Source organism: Pelodiscus sinensis, chromosome 8 (genome assembly GCF_052426305.1).
Source record: "Pelodiscus sinensis isolate ZL-2025 chromosome 8, ASM5242630v1, whole genome shotgun sequence".
In the NCBI taxonomy this organism is placed as follows: Eukaryota; Metazoa; Chordata; order Testudines; family Trionychidae; genus Pelodiscus; species Pelodiscus sinensis.
This window is the reverse complement of record NC_143059.1, coordinates 27,299,602-27,323,887: the sequence shown is the minus strand read 5'-3', so window position 1 is coordinate 27,323,887 and position 24,286 is coordinate 27,299,602. Positions and strand designations below refer to the sequence as shown.

Genomic DNA, 24,286 nt, shown 5'->3' with positions numbered 1-24,286 from the left:
AGATATGTAGGGCCTGATTCAGTGCCCATTAGAGTCAACAGAAAGGCTTGGGCCCTTAGAGAGCAAAATATATTGTGGCAGAAAGTAGTATTTGGATATTGAGATACCTGTTTGAGAATATTTAGAAGAATCATTTTTCTCACATGGAAGAAGCGAAATACTTTAAAAATAGGATTGCGAGCTGTCCGGTATTCGCCTGAACAGTCTGGTATTTTCTCCCCATCCGGTAAAAAAATTCAGAAAATACTGGACACCTAAAATGTATTTTCTGATTTTTTTTCCCAGCCAGGGGTGAAAATACTGGACTATCTAGGTCAATACCGGACACCTGGCAACCCTAAGCAAACCCCCCCCCCCCAGGTTCTGCAGGGGAGCTGTCTGGTCTGGAGCAGGGAGAGAAGGCAGAGGAGATGGCCGCTGCCTGCCTGGGTGTAGCGTAGCAAATAGCTGCCTCTCAGAAAGTTATACCTAGGGCGTACTGAGCATGTGTAGTACAACTGAGCATGCTCAGTAAGAGCTGCTGTTGCCCTCACTCTGCTGCTACACCGTCAGCCTGGCAGAGCCCATCCCCTGCTCTTAAAGGGGCTATGCTGGGGGGGGGGGGGGAGAGGTTATTTCTTGATTTTTTTTTTCCCTTAATAATTCTCAGGTTCCTTTTTTTTCCCCCCTCAACAATTTTGGTCTCTCTCCTCCCCCCCCCCTTTTTTTTCCCAACAGAATTTTTTCCTTGGTGTTTTTTTTGAGGGGAGGGAGGTGTTCGCTATTTTTGGTTAAACCATCTGGCAACCCTATTTAAAAATGAAAAGCCCTTTATTATGTTGGTAATTACTGTATGCCTCAATTGTTCTAATTTTCCAAATGTTGCACAAAAACAGTATAACAAAGACTGTCTTGTAGGTTCATTAGTGTGTAGTAATCTGCCTGCCTTTCTATTTCTATAAAGTATTTGATTCCAGCCAGTGTTGCTAGTGTCTAATTGCGGGGGGTGGAAATAAGGTGCCTGAGGCAGTCTTGTAAATGGTTTCTTCTTTTTGGTGTGTTGGTGTCTTTTGGAATCCACAAGTTTACTTTTTTTACCGCTACCCTTATTTCAAGTGCTACCCTTATTTCAAGTACATTATGCACACATGGCATAGAATCATAGAGCTGGAAGTCCAGCCCCCTGCCCAAAGCAGGACCAATCCCAACTAAATCAACCCAGCCAGAGCTTTGTCAAGACGAGACTTAAAAACCTCTAGGGATGGAGATTCCACCAACTCCCTAGGTAACCCATTCCAGTGCTTCACCACCCTCCTAGTGAAATAGTTTTCCCTAATATCCAATCTAGACCTCCCCCACTGTGACTTGAGGATACAAGTCTAATCATCATATTGTGGCAAACAGAACAGTCACTAGACCTGTGACGAAATTTATTTTGCTCCATAGGTTAGGAAATGTATAGCTTCAAATAGAATTTCCAAGTCAGTCATATGTGCATTCTCTTTGCATTTTGTTCAATATTTGGCAAATATGTTTGTTAGTAAAACTGTCTTGAAAAGAGAGTAGAGCTAAAGGTACAGTTGTGCGAACTTTACAAGACTCTGTGTGGATCACAAGAGTTGGGCTTCCCTGGTAGTTTAATACTGGATAGCTACATGCTTCTTTCTCAAATCCTCTTGACTTTTTGAGGATTTGAAAGTGAGGCCAAAAAGATGGGGATGAAAGGTGACAATCGTACTGATGCCCTAACCTTTGGAGCCTCCCCCAAACTTCTGTAACAGGGATGAAATGGAGATCCCCCACTCCCACCCCCCGCTCCCAGCAAACTTGATGTACCTTGGCTCCAAACTTCTCTTGATGAATCTGTTTGCAAGATGGTCTCCAAATTCTTTCTAAATAAAAACAATTCTTTTCGAACTTCTACTGAAAATATTTTTAAAAGGACATTATCCGAGTAAGGATTATCCATTTTTCTTCCCTGTATTGGTATTAATACCTTAACCAATACAAAAGAAATAACATTTTACAAATGTATTTACCATTTATATTGTGTTACTTTCTACACAGTGTTTTGCTTGAACAATTAAAATAGAGTATTTTTCAGTCTCGGCTTCTCAGGCAGTCACATAGTACTGCAATGTCAGAAAATGTTGGCATCCAAACAAAAATATTTTCCTTCAAATATTTTCAAATATAAATTCATGAAATCATTTCTAGTTACAAGGTAGATAAACTCAATAATGTAAGTTTTGTTTTAAATTAGATTTTTTTATTTAAATATATTTTTCTTTTGGAAAAATGTTTACAATTACATTTAAAATTATGACAACTTATTTTAAAGTCTACAGTTACTGTAATCTATTAAAATAGTTTATATTAAGAAAATTGCATCAATGAATCCTCAGGTTTTATTGACTTAAAAAGGAGTGGTCCATTTTTAAGTATAAACAGAATCAGAAGGAGAACATCTTCAACTTTGAGGTTAATTCAAGCTTTATCAATATATCACAATGTTGTATACTTCATAAAGCATTATGTATTATTTTTGGCCTTTACAATGGAGTGAATGCTGATATTTACACGTTTCCAAGTATAAATACTTTCAGCTTCTGTTATGTGGAAAAGCTTTTGCCTTAATTACTTGTGGGTTTAGTTTTCGAGAGCAGGAGCAGAAAAAAATGTTTTTTTCATTCAAACAAACTCATTCAAAATTGAGAAATGGACTGGGAGTTAAAAGCAGGAAAGCTTGTTCTTTGTCCTCCAATCTATGGAGACGGGTTGGAACAGTTTGGGAGAAGATGAATGTAATGAGTTGAGTTAGAGAGATCCCTTAGGGACTGTCGTACCACTGAGCTTGCCTGCCTGTCCCTTGGGACACTCCTCTACTGGGTCAGACACTGTGGTCTCCCCTAGCAAAGATACAGAATTGTGGTAACAGCCCCCCAGCGGAGTAATGTAATTGCTAATAACAGCTCTGGGTGGGCTCAGCTACTGGGACTTGACAGCACCCAGAAGCACTTCTCAAAATAGGACCGAAACCCCAAATTCTTCTTATTGTGTATAAAAGATTACCCGTAAGCTACCCTGGATGGAGCAGATGCATCTTCCCACCCATTCCACTAATATCACAAATCTAGCGTAAAATGTGTTATGACATGGCTTTTGTGTTATTGCTCCCTTTGTTTAATAAATCAGGTACTATAAATTAGCATATGTAACCCTCACTTGTGTATAACCCACACCCGTTCATAACCCACAGTTTTTCCTGAATGAGTAAAAAAAAGTTGTAAGTAACCCGTGGACGTGTATAACCCATGGGTTATATATGTTACTTTAAGGTAATTGCACATACCTGCTGCCAGCAGGGGGAACGTAGAGCGCAGCACAGGCGAGCTGGCTGGCCTATAGGAGGGGGCTGCACTCGCACCCAGGCTCCACGCAGCTGCAGCCAGGTGCAACCCACTCTCCTCTGGGCCGGGGGAACGGAGAGCTCAGCGCCGTGCAGGCGAGCTGGCCAGCCGCCTTGTGGGAAGGAAGCCGCACTCGTGCCCAGGCTCCGCGCAGCTGCAGCCAGGTGCAACGCATCCTCTTCTGGGTGCAGGGAATGGAGATGGCAGCGCAAGCGAGTAAAAATAAACGTGTATACCCTGTGGACATGTATACCCCGTGAGGAGCGGGGGGAGTGAGGTTTGTAAAAATGTGTATAACCCGCAGGTTATATATGCTAAAAGATGGTAGTTTGAAATGACACATATTTAGATAAACTTTTTGTCCTTGGATATTCTGGACCATTGAAGGTAGATTTATTTAACTAATAAACTGTAAAATGCTTTTGTACATTTTTAATAGAATTAAAATGATCATCTTGTAAATAAATGTCATTCACCATTTTCTAACATAAAAACGTAACTCTTAAGAATGACTAAAAGTATGGTAAGCTGTATAATTGCTTAAATATATATGTAAATATAGTATATTCTTTCTTAACTTAAAAAAGGGCAAATGTAATATAAAGGCTGTATTTGGTTGCAAATAAACATCTTTTAATAGTTAAACGAACCAATAAGAATGTTAGGGGTTTTTGTAGCGAAATAGATAATTTGTATCTTGACTTAGTGTTATTCATATATCATAAAATGCCTTTCAGAATGGGAATTTTCTGTTTTGATAAACTGATTCATGAAGGTAACAAGACTAATTGATGTGCAGCCATATCCTGACCAAATTTTTTTCTCTTCAGAACACCATTGGGCCGTGCCCGGGCATGGTTACGACTGGCGTTAATGCAAAAAAAAATGGCTGATTATCTACGCTGTTTAATCATTCAAAAAGATCTCCTCAGGTGAGTGATTTTGTTGAAATTTGATCTTTGAAAGTTATGTAGGAAATCAAATCTAGTGTTATGTTTGGCATATATTCTAAAATGTAATTCAATTTTACCTTCTTCTTTGTGATACTACAATTGAAATATATGTCTGTATCGTGCCTTCCTCTTCCTCATGGTAAAAATGATTATCCTGCGTGAGAATTATATAAGCTACAAAAAGTCTTAAGACGTCTCTGTTACCTGAAAATTGAATACTTAACAAATACTTAATTTCATAGATCCACATGATTAGGACTATGGCCTCCAGTTTAGACCAGTCTCTAGGAGGACTCTCTACTGTGTTCCAGACCTGCTAGAGGTCTCGCTCTTCCTCCAGGTCAGCCATGTGGTTTCACCGTCTCTTTAGATTGGACCTCTGGGCCATCAGCATTCCTGCTTCACGCTGTAAGCTCTGTTCAGCTGAGACTGACTTCTGATTGAGACTTGTCCACTCTTCAAGGATCAATCATATCAGCAGGCACTTGCAGTGACACTCATACAGTGCTGTCAAAGCAGCAGGATTTATTTTTGTTTATTGGAACACTGCATAGGAAGTCATAGAATCATAGAATCATAGAATAATAGGACTGGAAGGGACCTCAAGAGGTCATCAAGTCCAGCCCCCCGCCCTCAAGGCAGGACCAAGCTCCGTCTACACCATCCCTGACAGATGTCTATCTAACCTGTTCTTAAATATCTCCAGAGAGGGAGATTCCACCACCTCCCTTGGCAATTTATTCCAATATTTGACCACCCTGACAGTTAGGAATTTTTTCTTAATGTCCAATCTAAACCTCCCCTGCTGCACTTTAAGCCCATTACTCCTTGTCCTGTCCTCAGAAACCAAGAGGAACAAATTTTCTCCTTCCTCCTTGTGACACCCTTTTAGATATTTGAAAACCGCTATCATGTCCCCCCTTAATCTTCTTTTTTCCAAACTAAACAAGCCCAGTTCATGAAGCCTGGCTTCATAGGTCATGTTCTCTAAACCTTTAATCATTCTTGTCGCTCTTCTCTGTACCCTTTCCAATTTCTCCACATCTTTCTTGAAATGTGGCGCCCAGAACTGGACACAGTACTCCAGCTGAGGCCTAACTAGCGCAGAGTAGAGCGGCAGAATGACTTCACGAGTTTTGCTTACAACACACCTGTTGATACAACCTAGAATCATATTTGCTTTTTTTGCAACAGCATCACACTGTTGACTCATATTCAACTTGTGGTCCACTATGACCCCTAGATCTCTTTCCGCCATGCTCCTTCCTAGACAATTCTTTAAGGTAGAACTGACGGTTAACACATAGGCCAGTCTGGTTAGTCCAGAGCTCAGCCAAGCTATAGAGAACCCCCTGGTTCAAGCTCTGTCTTTGTCTGACCTCTTTCTCCCAGCTCTAGGTGAGTTTCTGTACTTTCAGACCTGCCCATTACATTCCTTGGGAATTCTGACAGTGCTCTTCCTGTTTGCTCAGTGACATATGGAGAACGCTCAGCACATCTTTCCAGGTGACCACACTTGCTCCATGTATCAGGCAATCCACTATGTGGAGCAATGCCAAGGTGCTGGACCTCATCAGCATTTGGTAAGAGGAGGCAGTCCAGTCCCCACTGCACTGCAGCCATGGGCATTATACCTATGGGCAGATACCAAGATGTATGACCAAAAGGGCTATGACCAGAATGCACTCTAGTGCAGGGTCAAAGTGAAGGAGCTGTGCAATGCCTACCATAAGGCACAGGAAGCAAACTGTCGTTCTGGTGTTGCATCCACGACTTGCCAGTTCTACAAAGAGCTTGGGTGTGACCTCAGTTCTATTCAGCCCCGCTCCAAAGACTCTATGGATACTTGAGGGCTCAGGGGCCATCCCAGAATGGACTGAACCAGGAGGAAGAAATTGTGGATGCAGGTGCTGGGGAAGTAGAGCCCAGAGCCAGAGTACAATGGTATCCACAGATGCAGGCACTCAAGAGTTTTTTCTACCCTAGAAGAGGCTTTCCAGTCGCAGCAGTCAGAGGGTCATGGAAGTACAAACAGCAAAGGATGCCCCTAGTAAGTGTCTTTTATTTGTGGAAGCATTGAAGCGAGTTGCTGGGGGTGGGAGGTTGCAGAAAGCTGACTTGTGTTTGTGTGGTGCTAGTACCAACAGATGCTTAGTTAAGAGAGGCAGAACAGAGTGTTGATGGACACACTCACTTCACAGTAACTGGCTTCACAGATCTCATCAAAAGTCTTATGCAGATTCCTTGGAAAGGGGCTGTTTTGTGTATTCTCCTATTAAAGGTATCATTCCCTTGCCGCTGTGCCGTAATGGGGGGAAGATCATTACTGCACACAGGCAAGCTGTGTAAGGGCCAGGGCAGAAGCTGCAGTCTTGCTTCCCTGCTCACCTTCAGCAGCGAGATATCTTCCAGGTTGAATACAGCCTGTGGAAAATGTGTGGACATGAGTGATAATGGGGGGCAGCTGCAGTATCAGCTGTCCTCAAGACACATGTGCCCAGATTACAGTAAGGCCCTGCAACAATGAATTCCCTTGCCCCAGTGGTTAACTCACCATTTAGGGGGTCTGTGTTATGTGTGCTTGCCCTGGAACAGCCAATTAGTGATAGATATTTAGGATGTTAAGGACTAGTCAATTTCCCCTCCCCCATGCTGCTTCTTGGTTTTGGAAGAAAGTCCCTACTTGCAGTTTCCTGAATGGATCGGTGTTCTGAAAGATGCATGTGTTATGCCACTTTCTGGACCAGACTGAGTTAATGTCTGTGAAATATCCGTCGTGACCCACAAGCATCTGGAGAACCATGGAGAAATGCCTCTTCTGATTAATGTACGTGGAGGCTAGATGATTTGGTGCCAGAATTGGAAGATGTGTGCCATCTGTCGCCCCTCCACAGTTAGGGAAGCCCATTTGTGCAAAGCCATCCACAAGTTTGTTCATGTTGCCGAGAGTCATGGCCTTTCAGAGCAGGATGCGATTGACAGCTCTGTACACGTCAAACAACATGAGTCCAATGGTCAACTTTGCAATCCAGACTGAATAGCAACGGATTGATAGTTGTCTGGCGTAGCTAGCTTCTATAGTGCAATCGCCATGTGCTTCTCCACCAGCAAGTCAGCTCTTATTCCCATGTCTTTGTGCTGTAGACTGGGATCAAACTTATCACACAATCCCATGAAAGTGGCTTTCTTCATACAGAAATTCTGCATCTACTGCTTGTCATCCCAGACTTGCATGACAATGTGATCCCACCACTCAGTGCCTGCTTCCCAAGCCTGTAAATGGCATTCTGCTGTGGTCAGAATCTTGTGTCAGAGCTACTATATGTGGCAAGATCAGTATCGGACTCCTCATCATCACTTTTTGTAGTTTAAGGAATAACTCGATTGCCATTCATGATGTCTTGGTGAGACCGGTATTTTCTTCACCAATCTGCAAACCATGGAGGCAGATCATGCAACACAAAAGATGTTGAGAGATGGTGCCAAGTACACAGGGTTGACTGGAATGTGAAGTAATGCACCCCAGGACATTGGGATAGGACCAGGATGCCCTACAATCCCCCTTCCACCTTCCCACAACCCTCACCATTAGAAGGGGAAGAGGTGCTTTCTGGGATAGCTGCCCAAATTGCATTGCTCCAATGCTATTACAAGTGCTGCAAGTGTGGTCACTCAACTACGCTGGCAGCTGACAGGGCAAACACATAACAGCAACTTTTCTGCAGTGCTCTGTGAACAGTGCTGTAACTGCCAGTCCTTTACATCTGTCAGTATAGACATACCCTCAGATGTTCCGCTAATACGGAGACTGAGGCCTAAACAGCTAGGTGACATCCACACCTGTGTGTCTCAGTCTGCCCTGTCTGAAAGCACAGTCCCTTTCTACCCACTGGGTAACAACACACCATATAGGGGAAAATGAAGCACAGACAGCCCTCATAAAATTAATACAAAAAATTCCCATTCTGTGTCACCTCTTTCTTAGCAAATGGTTTGCTTACAAATACCTGAAATAAATACATTTTAAAAATATAAGCAATAATTGGGCAGACACGCACAGTAAGAAAACCAAAATTTTATGAAAAAGTTTACCGGTGGAGTTGCTGTGAATTGTTTATACTTTTTATAAACTAGCAGTTACTAGTCTGTCCAGACATATAATTCTGGAAATATGCACTGGAATGAGTTGTAATGGGTAACAGAAATAGCCTTTCTTAAGAAAAATGTAGAAAATTGTATCTGGTATATTTTAAGGGAATTTCTCTTGAAATGGTCAGTATATTTCAGTATTTGGCCTAAGAAACAAAAAAACCCTAAGGATTTTGAAATACACCCATGTGTAAATATTATGCCTCTGATCTTCAAAATATGAATATGTTCAACTTCATGTGTGTGTATAGTCCTACTGAATCAAGAAAATTAGTTGTGCATGAATTACCACTAGATGCAAGAGTAACAAATATCTGTGATTTGACTCTTAACTATTGCTTTCAGTTGGTGTTTGTCATGGTCTATCATACTTTTCTAATGAGAAGAGCACTGAATTTACCTCCTAAAACTTTGTTTTAAATAAAAATAAATACAGAGAAAGAGGAAGATATAAGATTTTGACGCTGTGTCTATTGAGCATGTAACTTTGTTAGTGGAACATACATTTATTTAAAAACTGCCACAGCTTTAAGAAATTTCCTTTCCTTTTTCTCTTCTCACCAGTCTCTAACCCAGAGGTGGGCAAACATTTTTGATGGGGAGACACTCCATAATTTTGGAAAGTGGCAGAGATGCAGGGTCTGGGATGGAGAGTGGGTGTAGAAGAGAGTTTGGGGTAAAGGTTTGGGGTCCAGGAGGGTGTATAGGGTCTGGGAGGAAGTTTAAGTGAAGGAGGTTGTTGTGACCAGGGCAGGGGATTGGGTGCAAGGGTTTGAGTTGTGACATAGTGCTGGAGGGGGTTGTGACCTGGGGCTTGGGATTGGGGAGCAGGAGGCAGTGCAGGAGTTTGGGTTGTGACCTTGGGACAGTTGATTGGGTCCAGGGACTGGGCGGGGGTACGGGTTCAGGATGGAGACAAAAGGGTTTGACTTTTGTGGGGGGAGGGAGGGGGCTGAGGTGCCAGAGGCAGGCTCTGGCCAGGAAATTTACCTGGGTGACTCCCAGCAAGCAGCCCAGCACATTTCTCAGGCAACTTCCATGCCTGCCCTGCCCCCACACCGGCGGCAGAAGCCACGTGTGTTGGGGAATAAGAGCCTGAAGGGAGCGGCAGAGTAATGTTTTTTGAATGCTGCCTGTTCTTCAAACAGGCCGATCCCATTAACCAGAAACTGGCCAATGGGATTGTGCTGGGGGCAGGAGCAATGCGTGAAGCCCCACTCCTCCCTGCCCCAGGCTCACAGTTTAGAGAGAGAAATGGCTGCAGCAGTCGCTTTTCTGTGCGGTGTTGGGGTGTGTGTGGGGCAAGCAGGGAGTCTGCCTAAGGCTCCTCACTGCGTCCGCAGGCCAGATCCAGTGGCTTGGCGGCCTGGATCCAGCCCCTGGGCTATATTTTGCCCAGGCCTTTTCTAACCTGATTTGTTATTCCTTTGATTTCAAGGCCTGATTCTCTTAAAAAATCAAATACACTATGTACTAAGTATTCCCAGAACATTTCACAAGCATGACAAGATTTCCTTTAGCATTTTTACAAAACTGTCACTATTTTCCATAATTATATTGTTTCATGCATTTTATAGTGTCCCTGTTTTCCTCTTAGTGTAATAAAACATTAATGATGAAGTCACAAGATGTACAGATCTGATTAATTTTTTAAAAACATCAGAGTAAGGCTAAAATTAAAGGAATGACTCAAATACACACTCCATTTACCTTGACTTACTCAGTTTCAGTATGTTAAAATGACACAGGAAAGAGTAAATCTGATACATTTCATTATTTTACAGCGAATTTTATGAATATCATGCACTGATGATGGAAGAAGAAGGAGCCGTTATTGTTGGGCTGCTGGTTGGATTAAATGTGATAGATGCTAACCTGTGTGTGAAGGGAGAAGATTTGGATTCACAAGTAAGTGAATTATAAATGTCTTTTAACTACCCAATGTATTGCTAGGAACTTTTCACGAAAATGGCCAGTGCTTTTATCGAGGCAGATGCATGGCTGTTGATAAAAATATGTTTCAGTCTGTTCATTCACAACAACAATATTTTTTTTTACAAAATTTATTTAAACTTAACACGTTTTAGTGACAATTATGGAATTCCAAATGTCCATAGTTAAAAAGAATAGTCTCTTATTAAATATCAGTTCATTGTTGAAGTATAGGAGTAGGTTGTCTGCAGTTGTTGCTTTTGTTATTTGTATTATTGTACTGCCTACAGTGTGCTAGGTATTTATTGGAAGACATAGTGGCTACGTCTAGACTACATCCCTTTTTCATAAAAGGGATGTAAATTAGACGTATCGCAATTGCTAATGAAGCGGGGATTTAAATCTCCCCTGTTTCATTAGCATAAAAATGGCTGCTGCTTTTTTTCGGCATGGAGCTTTGCTGGAGAAAAGCGCCAGTCTAGATGCTGATCTTGCAGAAAATAAAGCTTTTTCCGAAAGATCCCTTATCCCTCTAATTTCAAGAGGGATAAGGGATCTTTTGGAAAAGGCTTTATTTTCCGCAAGATCAACATCTAGATTGGCGCTTTTCTCCGGCAAAGCTCCGTGCTGAAAAAAAGTGGCAGCCATTTTTATGCTAATGAAGCGGGGGAGATTTAAATCCCCGCTTCATTAGCAATTGAGATACGTTTAATTTACATCCCTTTTACGAAAAAGGGATGTAGTCTAGACGTAGCCAGTCAGTGCCTTGAAAGTTTATAATCTAGGATGATAGGCAATGTATAACTGCTATTAAAGAAATGCATGCTTTTATTTATATATACTTTTAAAAATTACATAAAATCATTTATCCCAAAATACCTCTTTCTTTATTGATTAGTTTGCTAATTTGTTATAGAAGACAGGATAGAAATGAATCTTGAGGAAGGATTTGAAGTAGATTTAAGATACAATCTTAAATGCGATTATATATTACCTTACATTACTACATTACTAAACCTAAGATAAAAAATATAAAAAGAATATAACTTTCAGTTTCAACACGTGCAGGTGTCTATTGATGTGTTGGAAAAGAAATAGCTAGTAGGGAGAAGGACTTATTATGGTCAGAATAATAAGGCAAAGAAAGATGATCTCAGCATCTGTTTTTGGTGTAGACTGGAATAGGATGGTATGGATGGCAGGGCATTGGGGAAGTGATTGGAATTATGAAAAATGAGAGGGATGAACAGGAGTTATAGTTGTGTGGACAGATGCTGGATTTGGTTACAACCTGTGGGGAAGTGAAGAGGGGTTAGGGAGGACAGTACAGGTTGAACCAGTATTCCCTTGTCTGTGAACATCTGTCATCCAGGAGTACCACAGATGTTGCAGAACCAGAGAGTCCTGGTGGAGCGCTGGTGCCTATAAGCTCTGTGGGCTCCTGGCAGTGAGCTGCCAGCAGGGCCAGGAGCCTGATTCCCAACAGCTGGGCTGCCTGGCATACACCAGCTGGGCTGCCTGGTGTGACAGGCAAGGGAGGATGGGGACTGGCAGGGCAGTGGATCCGGAGGTGGGCGGAAGGCAAATACGACCACCCCTGGTCTGGCAAAATCGCTCATCTGGGACTGGTCAGGTCCCAAAGTGCCAGACCAGGGAGGTCCAACCTGTTGTGGTGTCAGCTGCGATGAATGGTGTGGAGACGGTTGAAAATACAGAATTCAGTTTTGACCAAGTAAAGTTTAACCTGACAGTGTGACACCTGAGAGCCAGTCTGAAACATGAGCCTGAATCATGGGAGACAAATCCAGAAGGGAAAGCTAGATATGTCTGTCGTCTGTTGCTAATGTCTGTCGTCTTGAAATCCATTGTCTTTATTGTGCTGTTTCACCTCCTGCCATTCCTTATAACCATGATCACTTTCACCCAAGCTGCTTTCTACTTTCAGATTCTCAACCAGTTCCTCCCTGTTTGTCAAAATCAAATCTAGGAGAGCCTCATTTTGATTAAAAAGTTAGAATGATATAAAACTAATATGTACATATTAAATTGATTAAAATCTAGCTTAACTGATGGGTCTCAAAATATAACTGTAAATGGGGAATTGTCATTGAGAGGGTCTGTTTCCAGTGGGGTTCCACACATTTGGGTTTTGGCCCTCAGTAGTTAATATCTTTATCAGTGCCTGGAAGAAAACATAAAATCACCACTGATAGCTTCCAGATGACCCAAAAATTGGGGGAGTGGTAAATACTGACAAGGACAAGACACTGATTTTGAGCGGGATAGATTACTTTGCAAGCTGAGCTTGAATAAGCCATTTGCTTTAATATGGCTACATGTAAATGTAGGCATCTGTGAACAAAAAGTGTAGGCTATGCTTAAAGGATGGGGGTCTCTATCCTTGGAAGCAGAGACTCTAAAAAAGATTTTTTGGGATGTGTGAATAAGCAGTTGAATCTGAACTCCCAGTGTGATGCTGTGGCCGAAAGAGCTAATGTGAGCCTGGGTGCATAAATGAGGGAATCTCAAGTGTGTGTGGTGGGGGCAGGGAGAGAGGGAGGAGATGTTTCTTTATTTCAGTATTTGGAACTCTTAAAATCAGGAATAAGGGATCTTTTGGAAAAGGCTTTATTTTCCGAAAGATCCCCGTCTAGACTGGCGCTTTTTGCCGGCAAAGCCCTGAGCTGGAAAAAAGCGGCAGCCATGTTTATGCAAATGAAGCGGGGAAGATTTAAATCCCAGCTTCATTTGATATTGCGCTGTGTCTAATTTGCATCCCTTTTACGGAAAAGGGGTGAAATCTAGACACAGCCTGTAAGTATACACATGAGGAACAAATATTTAATAAGGAGCACTTCGGTCTAGTGGACCAATGTTTAACAGTCCAGTGGCTGAGGACTGAAGGTAGACAAATTCAGGTTGAAAATAAGGCATATGTTTTTAGCAGTGAGCACAATTAAACATTGAAACAATTTAGAAAGGTTGTGGATTCTCCCATCACCACAGATTTTTAAATCAAGATTTCTAAAAGATCTGCTATCGGAGTTATTTTGGGGAAGTTCCATGGCCTGTGCTGGACAGAAGATCATACTGGATGATCACAATGGGTCCCTTCTGATCTTAGAATTTCTGAATAATACGAGGAATGGGCCTACTGCCCCAACCCAGTCATGATTATCCAAGGGCATGGTATGTGGATGGACATCAGAAATAAAAAAGGCCTGCTCAATTTCTGTCCAGACTATCCTGAGAAGTAGAAAGGACTCTACTAAGGAACTGTTATTAAAGAATCAAGCCACAAAGGTTAATAATGGTATTGGTTTCCAGTCGATATTAATTTAATGAGCACGTGATAAAAGGGTACTAGTCCCAGGATCAGAAACAACAGAATTAAAACTAAGTTTAATATCTTGTAGAGAATTCCAGCATATACAGCAAGCACACACTGAAGGCAAAGCAAAGCCTTAGCCACTTTACTGCTTGTGTTAATATAAGACAAGAAAGCTCCAAACCATGTAAACAAATAGCCGTAATATAGCATTAGGTATATCTGTAGAATCATTCTTCGCATATGCTCAGATATTTATATACTTATCCTTGCCTGGGGATCTGATGGTGAGAGACAAAAGGACCAGCTGTTTTATTCCAAATGAGTTTGGCCCAGACATCTAATGCTGAAAGGTCAGTGATAGATAATAATGATGAAGAGCAAAGAATATACGAAGGGAAATGTGGGCCCCTGTACATGGTGGCTTGGCCTTTTATGGAGTTTAGGGGTTTATCGTGAATGTTCATTCAGACACCCAGTCTTCTTTATACACATCTAACTTCCTCACCCTAATAATAGTCATCCTATAGGTTAGCCTCATAATGCTCTTTACCATATACATCAACCATTGTGAATGTGAGTTCGATATGTGCTACACATAGATACAATGCATCTTGAAAAATTCTAGTTTTACCTACACATCCTTTTGAGGTGAAGGGGAGAAGGGAGATAAAGCAGTATATTTAGGCAAGTGGGACAAAAGTAGTTTGGTTAGCAAGGCTGGTGAAGATTGGATCATGTATGCATTGTGCTGAAAACAGGCAGCCAGGGATGGCATGAGAATGAAGATGAGGGTAGTCAGTAGCCAGGGTACAGTAGGATTCAAGGGGCAGGTTTGAAGAGTTATACAGTAGACAGAAACCTGGGCTTTTGATAGCAGTGAAAGAGAAAACAGTTTTGTGAAGATGTGGGGAAAGTGTAGAAGGGAAACAGTAAATCTTGTATGCTTTCTCTTTGAAAAAATAGCAAAATCATATGCTGTGTGGGAGCAGGATAGGAAGGGGTCTTAACGGAAGGCAGAAGTTGTGTATGAATTGGAATTGTGGTTATGGAAGTCAGTGAGGATGGAAAGTCATGCAGTTTGGTGAGAAATATTGTGGAACTGAAGAAGGGGAGAAAAATGTGTAGTGCAGGAAAATATATTTACTTAGAATAAGTAGGATTTCTGTGTATTTAATAGAGTTCTAAAAATGAGATTAAAGTATTTTTCCTATTACTACTTGGATGAACACACTTGAATATAATACAAATTTTCCTTCAGAATTGAAAAGGATTCATTGTATGTTTTCATTGTGGCCTTAAAGTTATATGATTTTCAATGGATCATATGTATTGAAACAAAATTTGAGACTTATTTTTCAAGTAATTTCTTAAAATAAAGAATTACTGCAAAAATATTAGCATTCATATTTGCATATACCAAGAAAATGTGCTAAGGCCAGATCGCTCTAAGGGTATGTCTACACTACAGTGTTATTTTGAAATATCTTATTTCAAAATAACGCTTCTAGACACAAAATGCATTTTAAATAGTTTTGCTATTTCAAAATAGCGCGTCCACACTGATTGGAACGCTGAATCGCATTTAAGGCCGGCCGGAACCGGTTTTGGCAGGGCATCAGGTCAGGAGTTACGTTGTGTGGCTGCTGCCTGAGGTCTGTGCTTAAAGGGACACCCTCCCCTCCATGGGACAACCAGTTAAATTAATGGAGATTGCCTATCTCCTAGAACTGGAAGGGACCTTGAAGGTCATCGAGTCCAGTCCCCTGCCATCACAGTACCATTCCTGACAATTTTTGCCCCAAATCTCTAAATGGCCTCCACAAGGATTGAACTCACAACCCCGGGTTTAGCAGGCCAGTGCTCAAACCACTGAGCTATCCCTCCTCCCAGTTCTCAGGTTTCCGTGCTTGCTTGCAGCAAAGCATTTTTTTTCTCTGCGTGCTCTGGTTGCCCTCTTTCAGGACACCATAGCACTCTGCAGCATGGAGCCGGAGCCGCCCCTGGGCACTCTGGTGCTTTTGGATGTGTTGCTGTGAGACGTTCTGCAGGCAGTAACAGTCTCCATGGTGTGCCCCACTGAGGGCTTGTGCCTCATTCCTCCCTCATGTCCTTCCACTTAGCCCCCCTTCCTGCTGTACAATAAAAGACACACTTGTTCATTACAACAAAGTCTCTTTATTGAACAAAACTGGGTGGGTGGGGGGGAATGAAACTGAGGTGAGACTGAGGAAAGAAGATGGGAGAGGGGAGGAAGGCGGATGGGAGAGGGGAGGAGGAAACTTGGGAGGAGGGAGCTGGCAGGGGGAGGTAAGGGGAGGAAGGGGGAGGAGAAGCTCAGGGTTGGGGGTCTGGCCATCCCAACTGTCTCCCAGCACCATGGGTGCGGGGGCCTCGGTGTCTCCGGGGTGTGTGTGGGGAGGGTGTGGAGGAAGAAGCGGGAGGGGGAGAAGGAGTGGAAGGAGGTGCACTAGCTGGGGAGGCAGCAGGGGCTGGAGCGGCAGGAGGCAGCAAGCTCTGCACCAGGGTCTACAGGTGCTCGCAGATGGCACGGCCCTGGGCAAGCTGCTCTTGCCAGAGCTGCAGGTCTTCCTGCACCTAGTGGTCAAGGGTGCGGTGCAGGGCTCGCAGTGTCCCCAGGTGCTCCTGCTGGTACCCCACCACTGCATGGGTGGGCCTGCGGAATCCTTGGGTGCGGGAGGTGGTGTGTTGTGCTTTGCACTCGCAGCTGATGCGGCTGTGGAGAAACAAGAGAAGTGATCAGTTCTCCCTGGGGACACAGTGGGTGAAGCCCAGCCATGCTCTGCAAGGCAAGGACGACAGGTCTCCGCACCATCAGAGCCGATGTGCTTGAACAGAGGCCATGTTCAGGATGTCCTGCTATCCCTGGGAGTGGGAGCTGCCCCGGGACTGCACTCATGTCCCTGTACTTTGTATAATGTGGGTATGTGGGCGGGGGAGATGTCCCCTGCCTCTAGTAGAGGGGGCTTGTGGAGGGAGGGCGTCCTGCTGTGTTCCACCCCAGGGTCAGGAACATGTCATGTCTCGTCACATACGTGTGTGGCTGCCAGGTTGGGGCCAGAGTGGCCAGCAGGGCACCCTGGGAAGGACTGGAGGCCCCCTATTTCGAAATAGCCCCTATTCTGCGTCTACACAGTTCTTATTTTGAAATAGCAATTTCGAAATAGGCGCTGTTCCTTGTGGAATGAGGTTTACCAAGTTCGAAATATGTCCTCCGGTATTTCTAATTAATTTCAAAATAGCGGTTGGCTTGTGTAGACGCTAGTAGAGTTATTTCGAAATAACTTTGCTGTGTAGACATACCCTAAGAGAGGTTGGACTGACTGAGATTTTGGCAGTTAAATATATACAAAGGCATGAATAACAAAATTATTTATTCCAACATTATTCATTCTAGGTTGGTGTGATTGATTTCTCTATGTATTTAAAGAACGAAGATGATATTGGGAGTAAGGAAAGGTATGTTCAGTCAAAACACCTTGGATATTACATATGAAGTTAAATGATTTGTTGAACATTTGTAGTATTTAGCATATTCATTTTATTTGTTTAGATTTCTAAATAAACAAAGCAATTTTATACAGAATAATTTTGTGGCGAATCCACAGGACCATGTTGTTTTACCAATTTGTTGATTTTAAAATGAGCTATTTTCTTTGTTCTATTCTAGCTCACAAAGTTACATTTATTTGTAATAATGGAGTATCGGTTTTTGTCACATTACTACTGTCATTACTACATAATCTGATTGTAGGGATTGTTAGTTTTCGCAATAAAATTAAGCCACTTCCATGTATTTTTATAGAATTTTTAATATGTATTTTTTCATATGCTTATAGAAGATTCATATTTTTGAATGTATAGATACATGTGCTTGCTAATATTCATTGGTTTCTATCTTTAGAAATGTCCAGATTGCTGCAATTTTGGACCAAAAGAATTACGTTGAGGAACTGAACAGACAACTAAAGTAAGTATTTGTTGGGAATGAGTGTCAGTCCAGACTTCCTCCAAGTTAAAACACACCTTTCTCCCTCTTCCCCTATATCCTGAGCTCGGCAGGAGAAAAGAATAAAAACCCATCCTACTTAGTTTGAGGATGGAGAGAAATTGCCAAACATATATTTTATCCTGGGGAGACTGAGTAAGAGAAGTCAAATGTCAGTTTGATGGGTAGGCCTCTTCTCTTTCGATCTGGAGTACGGGAAAAAACAAAACAGGGCAGAACTGGCAGTTCTTGAACTACTTTGTGTTTACAAGACTCCACGGGAAGAGATGGCTGTACCTTAAGATCTTTGGCCTTACAGCATGAAATGTGTGACCATGTCCACATTCCACTCTAGCAACATGACCAGATAATGATTGCTCAAGGATTCCATTAACAATTTCTCCATAGCAATTTGGTTGTGGCTGTAATGTTGAGGACCAAGTTTGATAGGTAAATGGTGGACCCTATCTATAATTGTATTCACTGGGGCTACGTCTACACTACAAGGTTTTTGCGCAAAAACCTGGGGAGCGTCTACACCTCAAATGAGCTCTTGCACAATTAAATGGGCAGTTAAATGGCAGAACAGAGGGCTTTTTCCGCCATAGGGTAAACCTCCTTTTCTGAGGCACAGTTGCTTTTAGCGCTACAGCTATTGCACAAGAAGGCAAGTGTGGACGCTCCAGAGGTGCTCCTATGGAAAAAAGCACAGGTGCTCTGATGGCCATTCTGTGAATGGCCATCAGAGCTTTCTTGTACAAGAGCGCCCAGCAGTGTGGCTGCTCTCTTGCACAAAAGCACATTGTGCACAGGGCCGGCCCGAGTTATTCTGGCACCCCAGGCGCGCGGTGCCGCCCCTGGGCGCATGGCGCATGTGCGAGTCCGCCCGTGGGGAGCGGGCCCGCCTCCCTAGGATGCACAGGCCCACCCCCGGAGCGCATGTGCGGCCCGGCTACAGACGCTGGCGTGCAGCCAGGGGCCCTCCCCTAGGGCGCACGGCGCAAGCATGGCCCAGTCCAGCCCGGCCATCGCTGCTGGCACACACTCTGGGCCATGTAGGGCCTTGCGGCCGTGGGGGGAAGGGCATTGCTGGCTGGCGCCGTGGGGATGTGGGTGGGCCAGCGCTGTGGGAGCCGGACACGCGGGGCCTGATGGCAGCTGTAAGGGATGCTGTGCGCCCCTTACAGCTGCCATCAGGCGCTCCCCATTGGTTGGCTCGCCTATGCCTCCGTCTGGCCCTGCTTGCTCAAGAAGCCTGTAGTTTAGACGTAGTCTGGAGATCTAGAAAAAGAGTTATCTGGAAAGAAGAGTTTACCAGCATCTAGCCAGTGTATGTGGTACTTAGAACTGAGGTGACAGCTTTTTCTAATGCTCATAAAATTGGTATGCAGACAGATCCTGATATGCTGTTTCTCCTTAGAAAAAATAGATGGAATTGAATTAGTGAATGAAGCTTGTAGTAAAACAAAGAACATTTTCCAGAGGAACTTATTTCTACGTGATTGTGGAATTCAGGAGGGGAAAAGATTTTCAGATTATGTTTTGTTTTCATAAACATGCGTTGTGAAATGTCTATATAAAATATAATGTATTATCAAAAATCACTTTTATTAAATCTTTACTTTTAAGAGCAAATCTGTGACTTGAAATGAGCCTCTGTTCTGATTTGGGGAAGTTCCATTCTTCCATTGCTGAAATCCCCCAGCAGAGCATTGCTGTGTAAAACTTAGGACTTTAATTGTTCGGCTGTGCTGGAATGACAGGAGACACTGAATTTGAGTTTAATTAGGCCATTGCTTTATTTTTAAAATATCTGGGATTACCTGGCAGATAAAATTATAAAGAACAGATAAGGGAAGGGGGGTTTGAAGAAGGGCGATTTGATTAGGAGCCCCATCTATTTTTCCCCTTCACCTTTAAAGCACGACTCCTTTAAATCTTTACTACCCATCCTTTTTTATCTGATCCATATCCCCAACTTGCTGTGGAGAAGGTGAAAGGCCCACCTTCCTTAGGTCAATCTGGCAGTGAGGAAAAATTCCTTCTCAGCCATCTATCTCCCTCACATCCCCAAGAGAAGAGGGGACTGACCATATTCCTGCAGCAGATCATAACACAATTTTGTATTTTAACTCCTTCCATGGGTGGGACAGAAACCAGGGTGCTGCTCACCTGGTCTCGTTAAAGAGGACTCTCTGGGCATTTCCCTGCATATAAATACTTCCCTTTTCTTGTAGTCAGCTGTCAGGGAAAGGTGCAGTGTTACCCTCCCCCTTTTCTGCCAACTTGGCCCAGGTATACTGTTTCCTTGCTTCTTGTTTGAAAAAGGTAATCCACTTGGGGATGGGGGCTTCAACGCACAGTGGCCCACTTTATGCCTGCCTGGTGTACTTCATTCCTGTAGTTAAAGGGGGCATTTTTCCTTTTCTGTCCAGCTGAACAAAGGTTCCACGACTTAATGGCCAGTGAAGATGTTCGCAGTATTGCTGTGTAAAGCAAAAAACTAGCACGGTAGAAGTTGAAGCTATACTGAAGAAGCACGCTGTTATTTTAAACATCAGTAATGTGCTTGTTGATAGTAATGTGCTTGTTGATCATTATTTGTATGGCAACAGCAACAAGATGCCCTGTTTACTACTGGGGCCTCATTATGCTAAACACTGTACAGTCACCTGTGAATTCTGTAATAGGAAGTATGAGACAACAAATGAGATGTAACAAATTGAAGTGGGGGAGGGAGAGAGAGTAGAATTGCCACAGTAAGATCAAGTGGATACAGAGGTTGCCTATGTTTAAAACTTGATGATTTCAAGACATTAAAAAAAAATTCTGCTCACATACACATACTCCTTTTCTCTACTGAGCAACTCACAAACTAGTTGCTCCCAACCACATACAAATAACAAATCCTATTAATTCCCTCCATCTGACCATAGATTATCAGTTTGGAGCCTTCTATAGGCATCATAATAGAAGTAGGATTGGAGGAAAGAACACTTGTCTTTACAGACTAGATCGGGGATTGTTCAGTGCATAAACGTAAGCCTGGAATATGCCTGTGGTAGAAATGGGCAGTGAGACAGTGGAGAGGAGGGGTGGTGGGAGGGAGAATCTATAGAAGAGATAAGTAGGAAAGCACATAACTTTGAATTTATAGAGCTTGAAAATAATGTAGTGGGAAAAGGAGGGCTAACAGCGGGATTTCAAGGAGGAAATGATTTGAATGATGGGGCAGGTAAATGATTTTAGTAGTTGTGTTTTGAAAGGACCTCAAAGGGGAAAGGAGGCCAGGGAGCAGTTAAGTAGTGAAGCTGGAGAAGTGCTGAGAATCTGGGAAAGAATTTTAATTGTATGGCCAAAATCAAAGACAGCACTCTAGAAAACTTACTGAGGACAAAGCAGCAACATTTGGACACTCTGTGGATGAGGGAGCAGGAGTGAAAGATGACAACCAAATAGTGGGGTTGGGTGGCAACGATGATGACAGTGTTGTCAGCAGTGACCAGAATTGCAGAGAGAAGAGTATCATGTAAGTATTTGCTAAAGGAAGATAATTTCTAACCATTTCCAAGTGCAATGATCAGTGAAGTCCTATTGGCTGTTGCTAATAAACTTAGTGCTTGCCATGAAACTTCTTGTGTTTGGTTGTATGAGTTTTGGTTTAATACTGAATATTGATTTCTTTATTACTTTCAGTAGCACAGTCAGCAGCCTTCATGCAAGAGTTGATTCGTTAGAGAAGTCAAACACTAAACTAATTGAAGAGGTATTGTTTCTTAGTAATACAAAATAATATTTTTAATCGGTAGTGACTGTGTTTTTTTTCTCTCTCTCTACAAATACAGTCTAAACACTGCCTAACATGTTCAGTTACATTTGACTCCGTCTGAAAAAATAACACAGTGTTTGCTTGGACTTGTGGTCAGCTTTATCCCAGTTGGCTACTAGATTAGTAAAAATGCCGTAAAGCATTGCAATTTCATAGTATAGGATTTAGGAGTGTACAGAAGAATTTTAAATGTTCTGGGTGTTGCTGACAGTTCCATTTTGTGGAGACCACTGAATAAAGGTATTATTTAGACTACCAGTCCACAGAGTATACCTTGGCACTAGTTATTACATGATGAGCTAGATCTACTTGAGTGGACAATATACAATTGTCTAAGTTCAAACCAACAGGGATTCTTTTTCTAAAAGCTCGTTCACAATATGCAGGTGTAAGTTTGTCTGGCTCTCTGTACTAGGTTGTTTGTTTTTGTTTTAACATCCTGTACTTTCGAATGTCTTAAAACTTATAATAGATAACAAAATATTTGGGATTAAGAGAAGAAGAGTTTTTCCTCTGATTTCTTACAGAAGGAAAAATGGGGAAAATGTGATTATTTCTACATATAGAAGTTTAGGAGGCTGTTAGTTTACTCCGTAGGTGAACAAATCCAAATTTTTGAACAGCATATGCCTAACTGCCATGATTGAACTTAGGGGCCCAGAAATGCTCTGCTGGGACCTGTCTTTATTCTGTCACACAGTGGGACTTGACTAGTCCTTGTTATCTCAGATTTATTTTTCCTTACCCAGGAAATTTGCTTGTGTAGTAATAAGCTGCATAAAAAACACCTGGAGGTCCATGCTGAGAAGCTGTTTAAAAACAGAAAATATATCCGTTTAAACAGAAGTATATATAAGAACTTTAACAAGGGAAAAAAGAAAATATGAATCCTTCAGCTATAATAGAGTAACACTGAAAGGTATTCCTATATACAAGAGATGGGAATTAAAAAATACGGTCCTAATTTAAATGTATTCTCACTTCAGTATGTGACTTCTACAATAAGTACAGGTTGAATCTCTCTAGTCTGGCACACTCTGATCCAGTAATATCCACGGTACTGCATGGTTTTAGTTAGCCAAATGTCCACTGATCATAGATGTGGCCAAGTTTCCTGTAGTCCCATAAAGTTTGTTTACCGCTGCCAGTCCTAGTTCTCAGTGTTCTGTGCAGTTAATTAGCTATAATTGACCCCAAAGTGTATGTCTAGATCACAGGGTTTTTTCAAAAAAAGTAGCCTTCTTTTGAAAAAATGTCACCTGCGTCTAGACTGCAGCTGCGTTCTTTCAGAAGTAAATCGAAAGAACGCGGCAGTTTTTTCGATTGTGGTAAACCTAATTTTACGAGGAATAACGCCTTTTTTCGCAAGTACGCTTTCGAAAAAAGGCACTATTGAATGCAAACTGTGCTTTTTTGAAAGAGAGCGTCTAGACTCTTTTTTTGAAAAAGCGGCTTGCTTTTTTGAAAAATCTGCTTGTAGTCTTTCGAAAGAGGCTTTTTTGAAAGTGTGGAAGAAAACATTGTCCTCACTCTGAGTTTGTAAGCAACAAGTAGCCAGAGGCAGTTTTATTACGAGCTGCAGCAAGGGAAAAACTGGTTCGGACGGGGGGGAGCCCCCCCTCCGAGGCAGATCTTCAAATACAAGCAATTATGAAGCAGTTTATATACTGTCTATAAATATAATAACAATAACAATTGGTCTCCTTCCCATTACAAACACCGATGGCTAACAGTTATTTAGTTCCACCCAGATGCTCCTTATCTCAAGGTCCCTGCCAGTCAGCATTCTATCCCTATCTCTGTATAGAGGCGAGAGGCAAAGGCAGCGTCTAATTACAGATCTCGCGTTGTCAGGCCACAGACTTAGCCTGACTCTTGCTCTCTCGTTAACAAGACCAAGATGGCTGCACACAAATTCCCTTATTCCCTTTTCCTGCCTCCACAAAAGATTTTGTAGTCTAGATGTCGTCAAAATGTCTTCTAACATCCCAGTAAGCAGTGTAGGTGTTGGTAATGCTTCTAGACAACATTGACTTCTTATGGTCAGACAGATTCTCTGGTTCAGTACTGGTCAGGTCCCGAGGGTGCTGGACTAAAGAGGTTCAACCTCTAATAGTTTTGCATGCATACAAAATTTAGTTCTCTTATTCAGCACACTATGAGACTAGAATAAGCAGTAATATTAGTTATGTACACATTAGAATAATTGCAGTATTTTTAGTGTTCTGTTATAGTCATACACTTTTCTCCCTTTTTGCCTTTTAGTTAGCAATAGCAAAAAACAATATAATTAAACTTCAGGAAGAAAATCATCAGTTAAGAAGTGAAAACACACTTATTTTAATGAAAACACAGCATCACCTAGAGGTATGTGAATTAATTCAATATAATTAAGCATTGTCTGGTTTCTTGTCATTTGAATGGTATTGCCTGGTTTCTTGTAATTTGAATGTTAGCAACTATATTTCAGCAAATAGTAGGACTGCCTTAAAATAATTTTGTGTAAGGAGTTGGCCTATTTAACAGGTTACATTTATGCTTTACGATAAATCTTATCTAAATTTTGTGAGAATCAATCTAGATTATTTTAAAAACGAGTATCCTTTGGCACTTGAGAGACTAACAAAATACATATATACATAATATCATAAGCTTTTGTGGGCAAAGTGAAAAAGTTACAGACTAACATGGCTGCTC

At 42.1% G+C, this 24,286-nt stretch overlaps 1 protein-coding gene across 7 annotated transcripts in view; it reads left to right on the top strand.

The window, feature by feature from the left end:
• The window catches only part of RUFY2 (RUN and FYVE domain containing 2), an 88,961-nt gene that overhangs the window by 8,078 nt on the left and 56,597 nt on the right, over positions 1–24,286 (top strand). For 6 of the 7 annotated variants that reach the window (XR_012905594.2, XM_089780122.1, XM_075934922.2 and 3 more), the window contains 6 exons: positions 4,220–4,321; positions 10,276–10,399; positions 17,170–17,231; positions 17,677–17,742; positions 21,457–21,526; positions 23,855–23,956. Coding sequence is in view for 6 of the 7 variants with exons in the window: in XM_075934922.2 (XP_075791037.2) it covers positions 4,220–4,321; positions 10,276–10,399; positions 17,170–17,231; positions 17,677–17,742; positions 21,457–21,526; positions 23,855–23,956 (526 nt within the window). In the remaining variant the exon portion in view is untranslated. The remainder of the gene's footprint in view (positions 1–4,219; positions 4,322–10,275; positions 10,400–17,169; positions 17,232–17,676; positions 17,743–21,456; positions 21,527–23,854; positions 23,957–24,286) is intronic. The other variant, XM_089780121.1, reaches the window with a different exon arrangement.